Source organism: Python bivittatus, unplaced genomic scaffold (assembly GCF_059951505.1).
Source record: "Python bivittatus isolate LINGU-HERP-01145 unplaced genomic scaffold, Pbiv_v1 ctg000480_np1212, whole genome shotgun sequence".
NCBI lineage: Eukaryota > Metazoa > Chordata > Lepidosauria > Squamata > Pythonidae > Python > Python bivittatus.
Genome location: NW_028277075.1, coordinates 33,690,992 through 33,709,055, shown reverse-complemented (window position 1 = coordinate 33,709,055; position 18,064 = coordinate 33,690,992). Strand labels below are relative to the sequence as shown.

Here is an 18,064-nt window from a genome sequence, read left to right as displayed (position 1 = left end):
CTCTACTTCAACAAGCAATTAATTTTGGGCCAATATTGTTCTGGCTTAGTCCTTGTTATGGTGATAAATTTAAGTTTGGTCTCACCAGTAAAGACAAAAGGTATGGATTTCACCTTATAGCATTCCTTCCTAAATTAATGTACCATTCACATAAAACATACCAGCATTGGAACTCTTCCCCACTGAAATATTAGAAAGAGGAATTTGTGTATATGGAGGATTTGGCCATCTTTCTGGCATCTGGATCTGGTATCTGGAATGGTACAGTCCAGACACAGGGTTACCTCCTTAATCCTCTATCAGTTCTACTGTATAACCTTAATACAACATAGCATGTTACTCTAAAGTGATGCAAACAGGCCTACATTTGTCTATGGCAAAACAAACAAAATGACAAAAAGGCCAAGATACAAAATCAATGCATAGTTCTGGGTTTCGTGGCTCCATGCCACAGCAATCAAAAATATTATTTTGAACCCCTCTTTTTATATGTTATTCCACATCTTAGGGTAGCTCTCCCCAGTGTGGCATCTTTCATATGTGTTAAATCACAAGTCTCATCACTCAATCAGTAGTATATCAACTATGTAAGCTAGAGATAATGGAAGGCAATTACATCCAAAAGTTACATAAGAAGTTGATGAAGATGTTGCAGGGATTCTCTGCTGATCTTTCCAAGTTTAACCATGTTACAAAATGCCATGGAAGTAAATATTTTAGATCACTAAACATAAGCAACATTCTTCTCCGATGCAGCTTTCCTTATTAAATATAGGCAAAGAATGTATACAGCAGCCTTTCCCAAGGTGGTGCCTTAGGATTATCTGGGAGTTCAAGTCCTGTAATTCCCAGCCAACATGGATATGTTGGAACTAAATTCCAATCACAAGTCCAAGCTACCATCTTGGGGAAGTTTGGCTAACTGCCATTAGGCTTTTTCCCAGTTTACAAGAAAACTTTCTCCAAGACAGTTATCCAGACTATCTAACCAAATCCTTTAATTCATTCCTGAATTCTCTTTAAAACTGCAGATCAGTTTTATGAATGCTTGATCCAGCTAAATAGAAAGACAGTGAAGTCTAACATATATTAAAGGTTGCCAACAGATCTAGATGGTTTTTTATTTTTTAGATCTTGATTTTATCTCTTTCCCAACTTTTGGGACATCCAATTTAGTAATCCATACTACAGTGAATTACTAGCAGAGATTAATTTTTAGTTTTTTTTAAATGCCCAGGTTCAATCCATTCCCTTGTTATCACATGTACAACTTCTAAAAAGCAGATGAAAAAATTAACACGTGAGCAACTGTTTTAGTGGAAATTATGAGTTAATCTTGCAAATTTGGGCATTTGATGTTCAGAACTAATAACTGAACATGATTGAACATTGATATTAGATGTTACCTTCCTTGTAAGCATCCTACAGACAATTTCTTTGAGCCACTTAAGGATTCTATATAGTTTCGTTTGAGATTTATAGCTACTCAGTCTGTTTGAATAATCGTGGGTACATCTTTTGTGTGCATTTTGAAAGTTTTTACAATGCTGACAGCTGAGATGCAGTTGCAAGCCTAAATAACTCCATGTGGTAGCTTCAGTTATAGTCCCGTTGACTGAGTATATATTAAACTGGAGCCTTCTTCTAACTGCACTCCCTTATTCTCCACCCTTTTAAGAACAAGGCTGGGGACTGATGTTTGATAAATGACACTTAAGACCTATCCCATTCACCAGTACCTCTGCACCCTTCCCATTGCCTGGCATTTATTTACACAATGATATTGTCCTTGAATAAAACAAACAGACCTTTCTGTTGGAACAGGAACTTACCCTGGGTCCTATCCGGGGTGTTGAGGTCATCTCCTCCCTCTGCCTTTTCTTGGCGAGACTGACGAGGGATTTTGTCAGCCTGGGATAAGGCAAAGAACCGCTGCTGCCCAAGGGAAGTAAGATGCAACAGAGGGGCGTATAAACACCCTGCACGTTTTGTCTTGTCGGCATTTTATATAAACCACCACTTTAAATATTTATTCAGACCCATCTTTTCCCCAAGGATGCTACCTTTTAAAAGGCAGGCAATATAATTGTAATACAGGAAAAATATATTTTTTTTAAACAACCACATTAAGTTTGAGTAGCACTTAGGAGTAGTAGAATTAATCTCATTAGTGTTTCTGCTTCTGAGCAGGAACTTGACACACTGGCTGCTAGTTGTAATGCGTTTGGTTTTAGCTCAGTTTTGGTTTTAGCTTAATTTAGCCATCATGGCTGGGTTTCTAAGACACATTTTACTGTCTAGTATTATGCGTGAATCTAGCCATTACAGCTTATTGAAGAAATCTTAGCTTCAGACAATGTATGAGCCTAACTACATATATACGGTTCTTACATAAATATTTGGTTAGTTAGTCAGATTTATATCCTGTCTTTTCTCCAGGAACTCAAGGCCCTGTACATAACACTCCTTCCTCTACTCCTTCTCACAACAACCTTGTGGGATAGGTTGGGCTGAGAGAGGATGACTGGCTCGAAGTCAGCTAGTAAGCCAGCTTCCGAAGCTCGGGAATGCGTAAGCTGAAACAATTAGGCTTATTCTCAGGAGGGTTGAAAGTTATTAGATGAAATTTCTGACTTCTTACAGTTTGCACAGAAAAGCTTTCTTGCAACTTGTCAGGATGTTGGGAAAAAGGGAAGTTATTTGTTAAAGTTTTATATACATTCTAGTCCAGTGTAACTACTTAACTTTTGTATGGCCATAGATTAAAAAAAAAATCAGCATAACTAAAAAGATCATATATTGCAGTATGAAGATTGGCTAGCCATAAAGATGTTCTCTACTGTGCCGCTGTCAAGAATCCTACGTATCACAGATGTGCAAACCACAGCCCTGGCTTGGTTGCTTTCATTGGGATCTGGGAGCCCCACTCCCTTCCCCTGCCACTCAACTGAGCAGTTGGAAGCTGAGTTGGGAAAATAGATAATTATTTCCCGGGTACTTGTGGCTGCCAGAAAACAGATCTGGAGTCAGATCAGGGGGAGAAAGAAGAGGCAAACACAAATGTACACAAATGGGTGTCCTATATGTACATGTAACTAAGAATATATTTGCATGTGTGTGTGTGTGCATGCATGTATATCCTGACCCAATGTCAGACAAAAGGCTCAGACTATAAACCATAACTATAAACACTGTTTAACTATGAAGTCCCATTAAATTCAATAGGACTTACTTCCCAAAGGTCCCAGCAATGCATTATAAATTTTGAAATTCTTTTGTTTGAACTTTTGTATGCAGTTACCTGCTTTTTTCCAACAACAAATGAAAATATGACATTGAAAAAGTTGATGCAGTTCAAATCCTCAATCTTCTACTTCCTACATGAGTATACATTTACAAGCACACTTTGTGTGTGCATTAAGGTGATGTTCTTGCCATGTAAATATAAAGAAATCAGATCTAATGCAATTTGAATGCAGTTATAAACCTTATCAAAGTTTTTGGCATCAACATTTTTGCTAAATCAAATGGTATATTTTTAAAAAGTAGCTTCACAAATCAACTTGGTGATGCTTTTAGAATGATACTGAACATGTAATTGTGCTTAACAATTGAATTCAATTTGATTTGAATATATTGTACTTTAGACCCCAAACATTAGTTTGGTCTAGTGGTTGATCTGAAAAAGCGGATCCTGCATTTGTGGGAAAACACTAGGAAGAAAAAAATTATTTATTGAATATACTGGCTACTAGAATACAAAGACAGCTTCTTTATTGTTCTTTTATTTGCTTTAATCTCTGATTCTCATTATATCATATTTTCTCTCTTCTGCCTTCCATCTGACATTATGAACATTTTATGTCATCCTCCAAAGCATTTCCCTTTCTAGCACCAACTCAAACTTAAGATAATTACATTTTTTTTCTCTTTTGCACAATAAGTCTGAAATAAATATGCAGTTGTTGAATGATATCTAAAGCATCTAGGGTATCTTGCTATTTCAGCATCCAGCTTGCAAGATTTTATCACTAGCAAATTCCAAGGCTATCCACTGCTATAGAAAATAAGGGCTGCATTCAGACAACTGATTACCAATTTAAATGATTTTCTGGGTTAGCCCAATACCTTGACCTATAAATGAAATGAACAGACTTGGTTTGCATTACTCCTAAACCATAAAAAATGTTAAGCATGTTGTGTGAACATCTGTTTACTCGACTTGGTTATGTGTGGTGTATGAATACAGCTAGTCTGTAGCATATAACCCCGACTGCTGTGGACATTGGGTGTGATCTGCAATATGAAGTGTGGAGAACTATTGCCAGTTAGTGTAGGCACTGCTGAGTTAAATGGAGTTAGGCCTCTCCTAATCTTAGATCTGATGTTGCAGATAGGGAAAAAATTGCTACAGAACTGGAGTAATATAGCACCAGCCTTTTCCTTCTTAGGTTTTACATGTGAGCAAGAGGAAGTGTGTAAAAGGAAGAGAGAGAATGGAAAAACAGATGGAGTAGAGAAGAAACACAATGCTACCTAGAGTGCCCTCCTCCCCTCCATGGAAAAAGAATGACATCTGCACAATAAGGACATCTTCTAGAAGTATAACTAGTGTGTTCATAGGAATGTTGATGAAAGTGGAGCTTATATGAATATGGAGGAGGGGAGGAAGCTTAAACACGTAAGAAGACAGTTTTATTTCCTTCTGTTTTCCACATATGAAACTCTTACTGAAAGGTGGTTCATTTTGGTACTTTCATTGAAAAAGTAAGATAACTGGAAAGACTTGTTTTGATTTCTTATCTCATTCCAGCTGGTCACTTTCTGTTGGTGACCAATTTAGCTTTCCAGCCAAAACTACCTACCAAACATGCATCAGGTCCTAGTAAAGTTAAGGTGGGCAGTTCGATTAGCTCTTCAGGCCTTTTCTCCCAGTAGATGGAAGTTTAATACCATCCACTTTTCTTTGGAAGGGGACTAATTTTCTTTAGATTCTGGAACTCCCAATCCATCTACCAGGGTAGGAATTCAGGTTTACTTCCAGTTGATGTTAAAAAACCTGGAACAATAGTGTTTGGTTTTTTTTACCAAAATAGAAAAGCAGAACTGGAAGGTGCTATATTAGAACCATTGTTTTGATTTATTAGATGTGGGTTCTTTAATCATTAGGATATGACCAAGTCAAGTTAAACACTGTCAGTAAGCCAAATATTCACCAATATTATATAACTTTTTGCTCAAACAATTATTAGAAGCCTCAAGGAAATTAAAAATAGCACCCCTTTTTATTTGGTTAATTTTGTTGACATTTATTTAAATGTATTCCTATATAAAAAATGGACAGGAATAGTTGGTCTTGGAACCCACACATATGCAGGACCAGAGGGGGCTTCTTGTTATCTCAGTGACACTATCTGTACCATATAGTATTTGTTTGTAAGTTCCTCATGTTTTGCATTATTTAAAGTTCAGTGGATGGATTGGTTCTGGAGACTTATGAAAGTATTCCTGTTTCTTATATGAAAGCTGAGTTATGTGAGCAGAATAGGAAAGGGAACCGTTTTCAGAAGAATGCGAAGAAGGGAAGAACTTTAAGAAGTCACTGTGTGAAGATTTTATGGCAACGTATTTTAAATTGCAAAAACCAAGAAGTATATCCTGGTGGGATATTAAAAAAAAAAAAAACCTAAGGAAGATGACAAAACTACTTTTGAAAGATCAACTCCATAACTGATAAGTGCTGAAAGAAATAGCAGGGTTTATAGTAGCATTTCCTGCAATAAGCATCATCTACACCTGATGATCTAGAATACTATTTTCAGATGCCAGTAACATGATTTTGAAAAGTGTATTTAGATCTGCAGATTATTTCTCCCTACAAGAAAGATTTGGGGGGAGGGACATAATTTACCCTAGTGGTTTTCCTTCATTGTGTAATTTGGTCCACTCACATTGACACAATATAGTCCCCATCCTATTCTGCTGGTAATATGTATTTCTTTTCCTGTATTCTGTTTTCACCCCAAACAACTTTTATGTCACCTTTTCAAAGACTATAGTTTCCTTGTGTTACAGAATAATACGTATTTCAATCTAACAGCAATATAAATTTTACTAGTGGGAGTGTTAGGATGATTTTTAAAGTATTTTTACCCATCTTCATTTTTTATTTGAAGGAAGGGGATTTTGCCAAGAGAAAATTCACAGATTTTCCTGAAGGCTATTTTCACTGTGCATTTATGTAGCAGCACAGCTATGAATTATTACAGAATTTATTATGAAACCCTACTTACCTGTGAAAATGTATGTACAATAAATAGTGTGTGTGTGTGTGTATGTGTGTGTTTAAAAAGCAAACACAGTATGAATGAAGGGAAATTAAATCTGGGAAATTAAATTAAATTAAACTAAAATTCATTGAACGTCAGTGGAATTGTAATGCCAGTTGCATTCCTACATAGCTGTAGTGATGTGCATAAAGTGGATGCACTTTTTTATAAAGTACGATCTGAAGCACAGTATGACTTCTTGTGTCTTCTAGAACTGTCAATACTTTACCGTGACTTGTGACATGTGCTTGCATTGTAAACATACATAATAAGGTACTCATGACTCTTTACTGTTTAGTTACTTCTAAAGTTAGAACACTGTGCACTTGAGGGTACATAGAATTGGTTTACATTATAAAAAGAAGAACTTCTGTACTGTATTAACACCGAACAGTTTTTTGAATAAATATCAGTATCATGGTGCATGAGTTTCTGCCAAGGTTTCTCCAAAGTATAATATGGCAAAGCTTTCCACAAATGGATATGCTCTATAGGAAAAAAAGGCATTGGAAGGATATGTTCCATGACAATCCAGTAACATCTCTTCTCATGATGAATAATATTCCCTCCTTCCTATGAGGCTGATTATATATCAATTTGATTTCACAATGATTTATAAGAACAACAAAATGATACCCCAAGGGCATTTTATAAAAAATAATTTAGGCATATAAGCCTTTGATCATTGTCACTGCACAGAAACCTTACAAAGATGCGTTGATAATTTGAAAAGTGCACACCAACAGTATACATACTAGTGAAGACGATGAGAGTTGTAAGATAATATGTTTAGAAGGCTTCAAAGTAAAAAAAAAAAAAAAAGTGGTATACACCAGTGTTGGCAAACCTGTAATTCTGATGTTCCAATTAATTCGTTTCAATAAAACATTAGCTTGTTGTTGGAAAAGACAGAATACAGAGAGAATAAAAAAATGCATTAAATTAAGATAGTTAAATTAAAGTGAAGAAAATGGGCAGGCATGTACTTCATGTGGATTTTGGCTGGTTGGTTTTTTCTGGAGCTGTGAAAACAGAAAGAATAAAAGATGAATATAGTTGTTTCTCATCCAAATGATCTGGCTCCCAGTGTGTCTGGCTTGGGATACATTTCAGTAGAAGGCCCTCTAGTCTCTCACGGAGATGATACTGTTCACACTTTTTTCCCCTTATCCCTTTTCTCAGCATTTCTCCGAGAGCTTTGACCACTTCTCTGAAAACATGGAGGACTTTTCCAATGAACTGTTCAACAGCTTCTTTGATGACCCGATGCTGGTTGAAAAGAACCCTTTGCTGGACATGGATCTGGATCCTCCCACTCCTGGCATCCAGGCAGAGCACAGCTACTCCCTGAGTGGGGACTCTGCTCCACAAAGTCCTCTTATGCCTGTCAAGATGGAAGAGAATGCCAGTGGTGAGTAGAAGAAGAACCTGAAAGCTGGATCCAAAAGTGTATGCCCAAATCTGCATCAGATCCTCTGCTGATGTAATAGAGAAAGGAGGCTGACACAGACAGGACCAATATGTGTCTTTTCCAAAGAGCTATTTCTCTTGAAAGCAGACAATCTGCTGCTAGCAAACTGTCCCTGCTTCCTGTGTCATTAAAAGTGGTCCAGAGTTAAAATTAGTTCCAGGCAATTAATCTAATCCATTTCTAAGTGATTTGAATCATCTAATGATAAGAGAGCTGACATTATTCAATTAACTTTTGGAAATAGAAAAAGACTCAAGCCAAACAGGAAACATATATATGTTCTGTCTGCCTGCCACATTCTCTCTCTTTGGAATATATATTATCAGGAAGTCTTATAAGCTGTCTGGAGTAGTTGAGTGATTGTGCTTAAACCAAATGAGGGATAGTTCAAGAAAGGGAAAAAATGATGGAATAAACCTACAATCCTTAAACACACTTATTGGGAAGTGAGTCCAACTGAATATGGTAAGACATACCCCTGAGTAAACATGCATAGGGCCGTGGTACAGATGTCAGCAAACTGAAATTAGAAGCTGAATTTCACTTTTTTACAGACTCCTTTGTTGAAAGCAGCAATAATGGAGGAAGCTGAAATAGAGTCTTTCAAATAAAAGCAGGGCTCTGATGTATGAAAAAACATACTAGACTTGACCTCTAGTTTCTCATCAGGGTCTACAAAAACAGACTAAACATGGATTTTGGCCTCATGACTCACAGCAAAGAGCCAGTAACCCACTGTTTTAAGGGGGGGGGGGAAATGCTTACTGTCTTACAGTCATTTAATGTGATAACTGACTATTTGGCTCCTGGATGTTGTCCAGGAAACTGACCTCTCGCTACCTCTCATTATTCACAAAACATTACTGTAGATATTTTAAAGCAATGCTCACAGCCAAAGGGTTGCTTTTACTGAATTATGCTAAATAAGTTAGCTCCCTTGGGGTAATATTTTGATTCCCCAAGATTCACTTTATCACACTGTTTCCATCCCTCAATCCTTGAAGAGTTTGAAACTGACTCACAATTGTCCTCACACAAACACCATGAGCCATCACAAGTCCTAGAGCAACAAAAATCCACATATCCTCATTCTACAGAAAGAGAAATAACATAAATTGCTAGTACTCTCTTCCTGCATCCACATTTTCAGTATTTATTTGTTTGATTACAAAAAGAAGAAGAAAATACATAAAAGTGCATTAACAAAAAAGTGAAAAAAATACAGCAGAGAAAAAAAGTGTTAATATATCATAACAATAAACAATTACAATTCTATATATCCTTATCTAATACAAATATTATTGAAGTACATATATACTTCTAATAGATTTATATGACTATCATTTTTTTTAACCTACTGTATTTTGTATAAATGAGTCCCATATTTCATTATACTTGTCCATACAAAGTCTACTCTATAGGCAATCAGCTCATAAGCAGCAAGTGCAATCAGGTCTTCAATCCATTCAATAAATGGGGCCATACATTTATCTTTCCAGTGTTGTAATATCAGTCTTTTAGCCATAGTGAGGGCATGGAGAATCCATTTACATTGTCTGGTCCTCAAGTTCCATGTACTAGGTATATAGTTCAAAAGAATATTATCCTCTAAAAATTTTAGCTTTTGTCGTACAATCATATTTATATAGTCCACTACTTTCTCCCAAAACTTAGTCAGTATAGGACATTGTAAAAACATATGCTTTAAAGAGGCGTTGTCCTTATTACATCACCAACAAAATGCTGTTTTTGACAATCTGTTTCTATACAGATGTAGTAGAGTCCAATTAATTCTAAATATTATTTATTATTGTATAAGTTGTAGTTTGAGGTCCATTGACACTCTTGCTATAGAAGTTAAGACACTTTCCCATTGTCTTAGGCAATGCAGAAACCTCTAATTCTTTATTCCACTCATCCCTTAACATCTGCATATCAAATTGATTTATTGATAACACATATCTTTACAAACTAATAGTAGGTTTTTTAGTTTTAAAAGATTTAACAAGTTGTTCTAATATCTCAGGTGTCTCAGGAGCTGAAAATGCTGCCAGTCCAAACAATGTTGTTAACAAATGTAGTAGCTGTAAATATTGCCATTGGGTTACATCTGATAGATGATATTTATCTCTTAACACAGAGTACATTAAAAATTCATCTTCATCATCTATCAGTTGGTCCAAAGTCAATATCCCCGCTTCCATCCAATTTTTCCATATCACCATTTTTTTCCCAATTTTTAAAGTTGGGTTTCCCCGTAAAGTCAATTTGGCATGGGAAAAAGTTTCTGCAGTGGCAGAAGTGGGGAGGAATACATTTGACAGTACTCCATATTCTGGTTCATAAAAGGGTGCCACAGGGAAGATGGTCAGTTGTTCTGCACTGCAGACAGAAATTAGGATCAAAAATAATGGGTATAACTTGCAGCTACCTAGATGTTGTTTAAAGACAAGAAAGATGATAATGTTTATATAGGAATGGAGCAATTTACCCATGGAGATTGTGGTGTTGATTATGATGATGATGATGATTAGATTTTTATCTATTTCTGGGGATTTTAAAAAAGATTGGACAGCCGCCTCTCGAGGATGGTTTAATTGGTTTTCTTGTACACTGGAGAGAGTTGCACTAGATGGTTCTCATAGTCCTTTCTGACTTTACAACTCTGTGATTTGACAAATGCCTATAGACAGACATCAGGAACCAGTCACTGAAGCTCTAATGGGGTAAGAAAGAGACAGTAATGGTTGTCTTGAATCCAGGACCTAGAGGGCAAGAACTCCTGATGTGGAGAAACAGATTTCCCAGAAACTCAGCAGTTCAAAGGAAAGGAACAGCTTTGCTCTGATTCCCAATAAACTGATACAGAGCCAGGGATAAATCAGCTCACCAGCTAACATCTTGAGATCAGACAGGTCTGGAGCTGACTCTGAAAGCCCTTTATACCAGTGCCCTATTCCCCTTAGCCCAGTTGTGCATGTACTGTGGTCAGTTGGGCTATAATAATAATTTTTTTAAAAAGGGAGGCAACAACAACAATGCTGTTTCTAGAATTTGTCAAGTAGTGAGATATTTTAGAACCCTTCCGTGTTGAGGAACAATTAATGGAGTGCAGTCATTTTTTTGTTAAATTCATTAATTAGAGTATTCATTATAAAAATAAATCTAAATAATATCCGTGCAAAACCTGAAAGGGCCAGAATCCTTTTGAACACAATTTGTCATAAAGAATTGCATGTTGCCCCATTGTTCAAGACTGTAGGACCAATGAAAACCTGGAAGATTTATACCAATTCTTTACACATAAACATTGACCATTGGAACACAGCCCCAACAGGTTTGGGCCTAAAGCTTTCTGCCTGTCTAAACCAGGACAGAGCCCTGTAGTTGTGCAAGTATTAATTGGGGAAGGGCCATAACCTTAGCATACCCAAGTAGGACTGGGAAGAAAACCCTGGCAAGAGACTTCTGACTTGCTATTAAGTGGAGATTGGCAATACAGGTCTGTGATACCGCTAGAGGAGGCCACCTGACCTCCATTTTTGAAAGAAAGAAAGGAATATGTTGACATCTCATGAGATAGCCAAATCTTATTAACCTTCTGTATTATCACATGAGGGGACACGGTGGCGCAGCGGCTTAATGACGCTGAAAGTTGCTGGCCAGAAATGGTCGATGCTTCAGCGGTTTGAGTCCAGCCTTCGCGTTAACAGGGTGAGCTCCTGTTTCCTCCCCAGTTCCTGTCAACCCAACAGTTCGAAAACTCACGTGAGTAGATAAATGGGTACTCTCACTCCGGTGGGAGGAAAAATGCTGGTGGTGCCTTACAAAAAGGAGTCGGGAGCAGTTGCTGGTAAGTGCGAAAAACCACGCGCGCCCGAAAAGGGCGCGAAGCAACGGAAACCCCGCCTCCTGCGCATGCCAGCTGGGCTCTGCTCTAGGAAGGAGGCTCTGGCAAACCACTTCCGAAACAATTGCCTTGAAAACTGCAAGGACTCGTCCAAGCAGTCACTGCAGAGTCGGTAACGACTGAGCACAGATTTAAAAAAAAAAAAAAATTATCACATGACTCATCAAGTGATTTTTAATATTTTTAATATGTAATTTATATTTAATATTTTAGCATTATTTTATTGTTTAATATTTTAATTTATTTTTATTTCTTCTGTTATATTATCATTATTATTGTTATTATTCCCACCGCCTATGGACCTAATGATTATCATTCTTGCTGGCAAAAAAATTAATTTAATTTAATTTCCCCTTCCCTGCCCTTTAAATCAGGGAAGGAGAACTTCCAGCCCGTAGGCTGAATATATTTCTTGAGGAGGTCTCCTGGTCTTGTAGTTCCTTTCCCCAGTCCTGTCCTCTCTTCCCTCTTCTGTGTCTCTCCTTTAATTTGTGAGCAGAAGGAATTTAGACCGTGGGTGTATCCATGTGGGTTCAGGCTTAAGGGTTGCATGCTTGCAGTGCGTTGACCCTGTTTACTTGGGTTATAGCTATATTCTAATGTGCTTGTCTATAACTAATCTCACTCATAGGCTGAAAACTGGTTGGTCAGTTTAAATCAACTTACCAGAGCATAGGCATTGAAGACAATTTCACGTGTGATAAAAAGGGAGAGACTTTCTCTCCTTCCCTTTTCTCCTCAGAATCCTGCCAGCCTTCAGGAAGAACCGAAAGAAATCCAAGTGGTACTAAAGTTGGAAAAATCTTTCTTACACTGGATTGAGTTTAGAAAAATGTCAATTCTCCTTCTGACCTTTTGGGGTGGGGAAGTGGCTGAACTGGGGGAACTTGTCTGACTCCTAAGCTGTGTTCTTCAGGCCAGTCTGCCTCTCTGAATTTTGAGCAGTCTCACTTCCAAACCCAGTGGTCTAACTCTCAGCATCAGGTCTGCTCCAGTAAATAAAGCTGGGTTCCATGCATTATGGCTTAAATGTCTGTTTCCTGCCTGGAAAAGTACTGTAAAACTCACACATTCCCACTCTGAAAAGGAGGCTGAATAAAATATGTCAACTTACCCTCTTTCCCCCCCTGGCAAGCTCTGGGCAGCTTCTGAGAAGGACCCTGAGGTTGTTGGGTGTGGGTGCACAGAATGCAGCGTCTTTCCTGATAACGTCTGTCTTGGGTATAGACAGAGTGGAAGCTACTGCTTACAGCTCGTGCTTATTGGCACATGTAGAGGCCTAAGTGGGTTTCTCTTTTACCAGCAGATTTCTCTGCAGGAGATGGAGAGGCACAGTCATTTCAAAACCTATTTTTAAAACAATTCATTTTAGGATGATTCATGACGACAGGATATTTTTAGAGCAATCCTAGCAGAGGATCCTGTTATTTGTGGGACCCTGTGGGTGTCCAAGCGGTTGAAGGACAACCGTCAGCCTGAAAAGGAAATGGCACAGATTCAGTATATACAAGAGAAGAAAGACCTTTCTTTTCAAAAAAGCAAGGAAAAAGTAAAAGCAGGGAATAAGTTTCCCCACAGTGGTCAGGGATTATCCTGGCTGAGTGCTGCCAGACATCAAGAAGAGAGGGGGCGAAAGGACTACAGTTTTTTCATAGGTCATTCTTGCTTGGTCCTGCTCCAAAGAAATATCCTGCCTCCTTGTAGAACTGTTGCTGGACCATCTCACTGCAGATTATAGATGAGGGAGGACAGTTACTCTCCAAAACCCCCTCCATATCTAGAAGAGATATATTTTAGTAAGGCTGCTGGAAAAGGACCATTGGAGGACTAGTGTTCATAGAACGTCACATGCTGCTTCTTTCAGAATACACTCATTCCATTCCATTCCATTCCATTCCTCCTCCTCCTTCTCCTGGTTTTCCTTCACTTCTAACATTCTGTAAATATGGCTATTGCCAATGAAAATCATGGGGGGAGGGCACTATTTTTATCACTGGGTGCTAATTATGAGTATTTCTTCATTCTGGTGCAAGGTTTCTAGACCTTAATACAAATGTTTCTTACTTGTTTTTTTTCCATGGTCCTCTGCTTAGTACAAAACCTCCCCAAATCCTGCCCTTCCTGAGCCAAAGAATTAAGCAGGGAGGTGGAAGTTACCAGTAAAACTAGATGGAAAGAGCCTTGTATGTTTTAGAAGCATCATGCCAGCTGGTTTGTACTGGAATGCAATTCTTCAGAGCATGACTAGAACATCATGGCTCTGAGCAACAGTACAGAAGAATGGAGAATGAGAAGGGGCAGCATGGAAGGAGAGATGAGAAAAGACAACTTTCTCTGACGGTTCTTCTCTCTTCGGTGATCTTATACAGCTTTCTGCAGAGAGAATTAATGGCTCTCTAATAGCTGTAGTACATACCATTTACTGCACACATACACACTCACAACCCTCACTCCCAAAATATTTGACGGTGTAATGGGAATGACCAAACTGTTTTGAAGTCAAATAATTTGAGCTCAAACTCTGCTTCAAACTCAGAACATGTATTTCAAGTTGGGAATGGGTTATTCTGATCATCCTGGAAATGTTCTGAGCTTAAAAGTCCTGTTTCAAATGGGAAATAGTTGTTTTGAACTGGAAATGGGGCTGTTTTAAGCATAAAACACTCCCAGAATGGTAGAAACAATCTACCATTTCATTTGAACTCTGGGCACAAAATGTTTTGAATTTAAAATGTGTGCGTGTATGAAATTGCTCAAGCCAGAACACTAGACATCCCTAGCATACTATCGTACAGCCATTTTTTCCACTTTTTACAGCTATAATTCTTTTGGGGAAATCGTTTTTGAGCTTATATAATGATCACACATCTGTTGAAAAGGCCTTCTCGGAGTACTGTCTTGTCATAACCTTTCAGACTTTATACTCACAACCATAGCCCTGTTGAAGTTTCTCCTCTGCCTGATATATGTTGCATTCTCTGATTCTTGGACAAAAATCAAAGTAGGAGAATAGAGTTTTTAAAACATATTTTAACCATAACCATTTCCCTGATAATTGATTTCCATTACTGAATTGTTTTTATCATGCACTTGCTCCTTATGTTCAGTCAAAATCCAACTTCCTATAAACTTGAAATCTAATCTGGCTTGGTAGAACAATGCAATCTTCTATGTACAGCTGGGCATGCACTTCAAGAGGGCTATTGTCACTCCTCTTTTCTGCAAATTAATCTTAATTATTTCACCCTTTTCTGTATTGGTCTCGTCCTATATAATGCCGAGTTACCTTTATGCCCTCCTCTGAACATGTTTGGTCTTTCCAGAAATGTATATACTGATTCAAATGAAGCACTGCCTCATTTCCATAAGGGTCACTCGCTGGATAGATTTCTACTCTTCTGAGGAAAGTATACCCAGATTGATAGTAACATTAAACCTTTTCTCTCTTAATACAGTGGTGAACACCTCATACGCACAAGAACCACTTATTCCATTTGTAGTCCTAGAATACACGTCATGCCACCAAATATGATGGCACAAGTGACTGAATGGCAGTGCACTTTCACCTTAAATTATGAAAATAAGAATGAAAACAGGACCAGAAGTCCTTTGAGGGATGAAATGTTCACATTCCTGCCCTTAAACTCCCAAAGCACTGAAAATGGGCTGAAATCTTATTGCTGAAATTTGGAAACAAAATAATCAAAGCACTGTTTTGGGGTTTAATATAGGAAAGGAATATTTATTTATATTCCTAATATATACAATTAAATATAATTATATTTATATATTTATATTTATATTAAATATATGTTTATATTATATATTTATATTGTTATTTATATTATATATTTATATATATAAATATAGGAAAGGGTTTAATATAGGAAAGGAATATTGGGAGCAAAATGCCTTTTAGAGGTAAAATGCTCTTATTTCTACCCTTAACCCCCACCCCCGGGCTTTCCAAAATCATGCAAAAGACTTGCTCCATCCAACCCAGAAAACATTGCCCATCTTTGTTTTAAAGTAACTTCTTTAGTAGTCATATTTCATAAGCCAGTGTAGGACAGACTACCCTGACAGAGTAGATTCATATAGGAGGGATCAGTCATCTTGTGTGACATCAGCACTTTTTTAAAGTTTAAATATTGCCAAAAGGTTGTAGGAGTTGATCAAGCTCATCTTTGAGGTCTTGTGAGATTTCAGGTGACAGTGGTGAAATCTGGTAAGATTTGGTGATCTTGCAGAATTTCTCCATTAAAAAACCTCTAAAATAATTTAAAATTTAAATATACAATTTTGAAGTTTCTTGGGTGACATTTAAGGGTGCTGTGGGTATCTGACCTCACACTACCGAGAGGGAATTACATTTAGTGATGTGTATGGGATTAAATTTACAAAATGAGTAATGCTACAGAAACTGTTAGCAGGGCTCTTTCCAATTTCACCAGTGCAGTGTGGGAAAGTGCCATACATGCCTTAGTAGAGATTGAGACTCAGCTCATCTTTACCTTTGTGACTGCGCAGCGATTTGATCCTGAATTCCTCACATCTGAACCCACTGTTCAAGTCATTACATGACACTGACATCTAAGGGCCTGTAATAAATCAGCAACACGGTGCTGATGCATTGCATGGATGTGCCTGGAAAGCAAATAGTGCAGACTAATGATCTTTGGCATTTCTGATAAAGTAGACATTACTAAAAGCCAAACTATAATCAAGGGGCAGTTTGTGATTAGACCCTCCCTCCCTCCCTCCCTCCCTCAGAAAACAGCAAAAGATTGAGGGCATGAAAGTAGCAGTCTGGAATTGAGAGGATGAGAATGATAACAAATATCTGCATATTTCCCTTCTGTGGCTATTAATTAACAACAGCTTTGGGGAACAATTTGTAAATTTATATTATGAAAACTGAGGGAGAGTTAAATCCAACTTTATCCAGAATCCAAAGCAAGATTTTTATGTATATGTGTTTTGGGGGGAAAAGGTGAAGTTCCACGAATGAAATAATAGCAAAGTAAATGTTTAATAGTTGACAGAGAATAATTTTCAGAGATCTAGTGTTTTAATTTGTTCAATAATTAAAAAAATAAAAATTATAATTTGCTTTAGGGGTTCACTCTGAAACAAAGACATCTTGGAAATGTTTTATTGAATAAACAAATAAAATAGTGTCTTCATAATTCTAAAACAGGATATCTGTTAGGAAGATTGCCAAGAAAATCAGGAGTGACTCTCATATACACTGCTTATATACATATAAACTCTCTCCTCACATAGCGACCACAATCTGTTCCTTAAATCAGAAGTGAAATGGTCACTAAGCGAACTACATGACTGAGAGAAAGAGAGTGAGAGATGCTGCAAAGATCACTAGTTGCTGCCATCTCATTCAGATAAAGTTAACTTGTACAGCTATGCCAGTATTACTCTCACTCCGCCATGCCTTGTTGTCAGGTGCACAAAATTTGCTTGTAAGTGCGTGCATTGGCTGGATTTTTAAAAAAATTGCTGTCATATTTGCAAACATTCACTAAATGAGGTAGTTGCTAACTGAGGAGTGGCGGCCCAGAAGTGTGTTGTATTCAGAGGGGCTTGTTGAGTTCGTTGTTCTTTTGTGAGTTTAGATGCTGTCTTTTAGTTTTTTGTAATTTTGTAATTTTTATCATTGTAAGGTTGCCAAGGAGGAATGTTTTAGTTGCTTTGTTATGTTTGTTATGTTTACTCACTTGTAACCATAACACACTGGGAGGTCCTTGCAGTGGGACAGTGCCGCGGAGCTACTCCTGGTGCCATTTGTGCAGCCACTGGGCTCCTGCTGGTGAGAGGGGTGACAGATTGCAGTGGTGTCATGATGGCAAGAAGAAGCTGACAGCGGTGGTGTTGTGGCTGCTGAAGAGGGCAGAGAAGCCAGCAAAGCAACAGCCTGGCAGAGCCTGGCCATGAGACCAGAGGCCAAATGAGGTCTAGCATGGGGAGGACTGCCTTATGCCCCCCCTGCCCCATGGACATTGGAAGGTTGGGTATTGGTCACCCACCTGAGGGGTGTTCGTGGGTTGACTGAAGGTGAAGGGCTTTCTGGAGGGGTGCCCAAAAGCTTCACAGCTGCAGAATGCCTAGGGCACAGCAACTGGTGGGGGCCCTGGGCTCATGGGGAGACACATGTGGTCATAGTGGGGGTGGGTGTTTGTATTGTTTGTATTGTTTATATTGTTGGTGGTGGTTGTCTGTTGTGGGTAGGGAATTTGTTGGGGGGTGGGAGTTATGGATGGAGGGGCCTGGGACAGAGGAACCCAGGGGGAAGGAAGACTGGGGGAGGATAGGAGGGTAGGGGATGTTATTGGTACT

The 18,064-nt window shown here is 38.1% G+C and overlaps 1 protein-coding gene across 2 annotated transcripts in view; it reads left to right on the top strand.

The window, feature by feature from the left end:
• Positions 1–18,064, top strand: part of CREB3L1 (cAMP responsive element binding protein 3 like 1) — a 109,000-nt gene that overhangs the window by 45,842 nt on the left and 45,094 nt on the right. Inside the window, exons 2-3 of one of the 2 annotated variants that reach the window (XM_088145717.1) lie at positions 4,452–4,681; positions 7,512–7,740. In XM_088145717.1, coding sequence (XP_088001843.1) covers positions 4,649–4,681; positions 7,512–7,740 — 262 coding nt within the window. In that variant the 5' untranslated portion in view covers positions 4,452–4,648. The remainder of the gene's footprint in view (positions 1–4,451; positions 4,682–7,511; positions 7,741–18,064) is intronic. The other variant, XM_088145716.1, reaches the window with a different exon arrangement.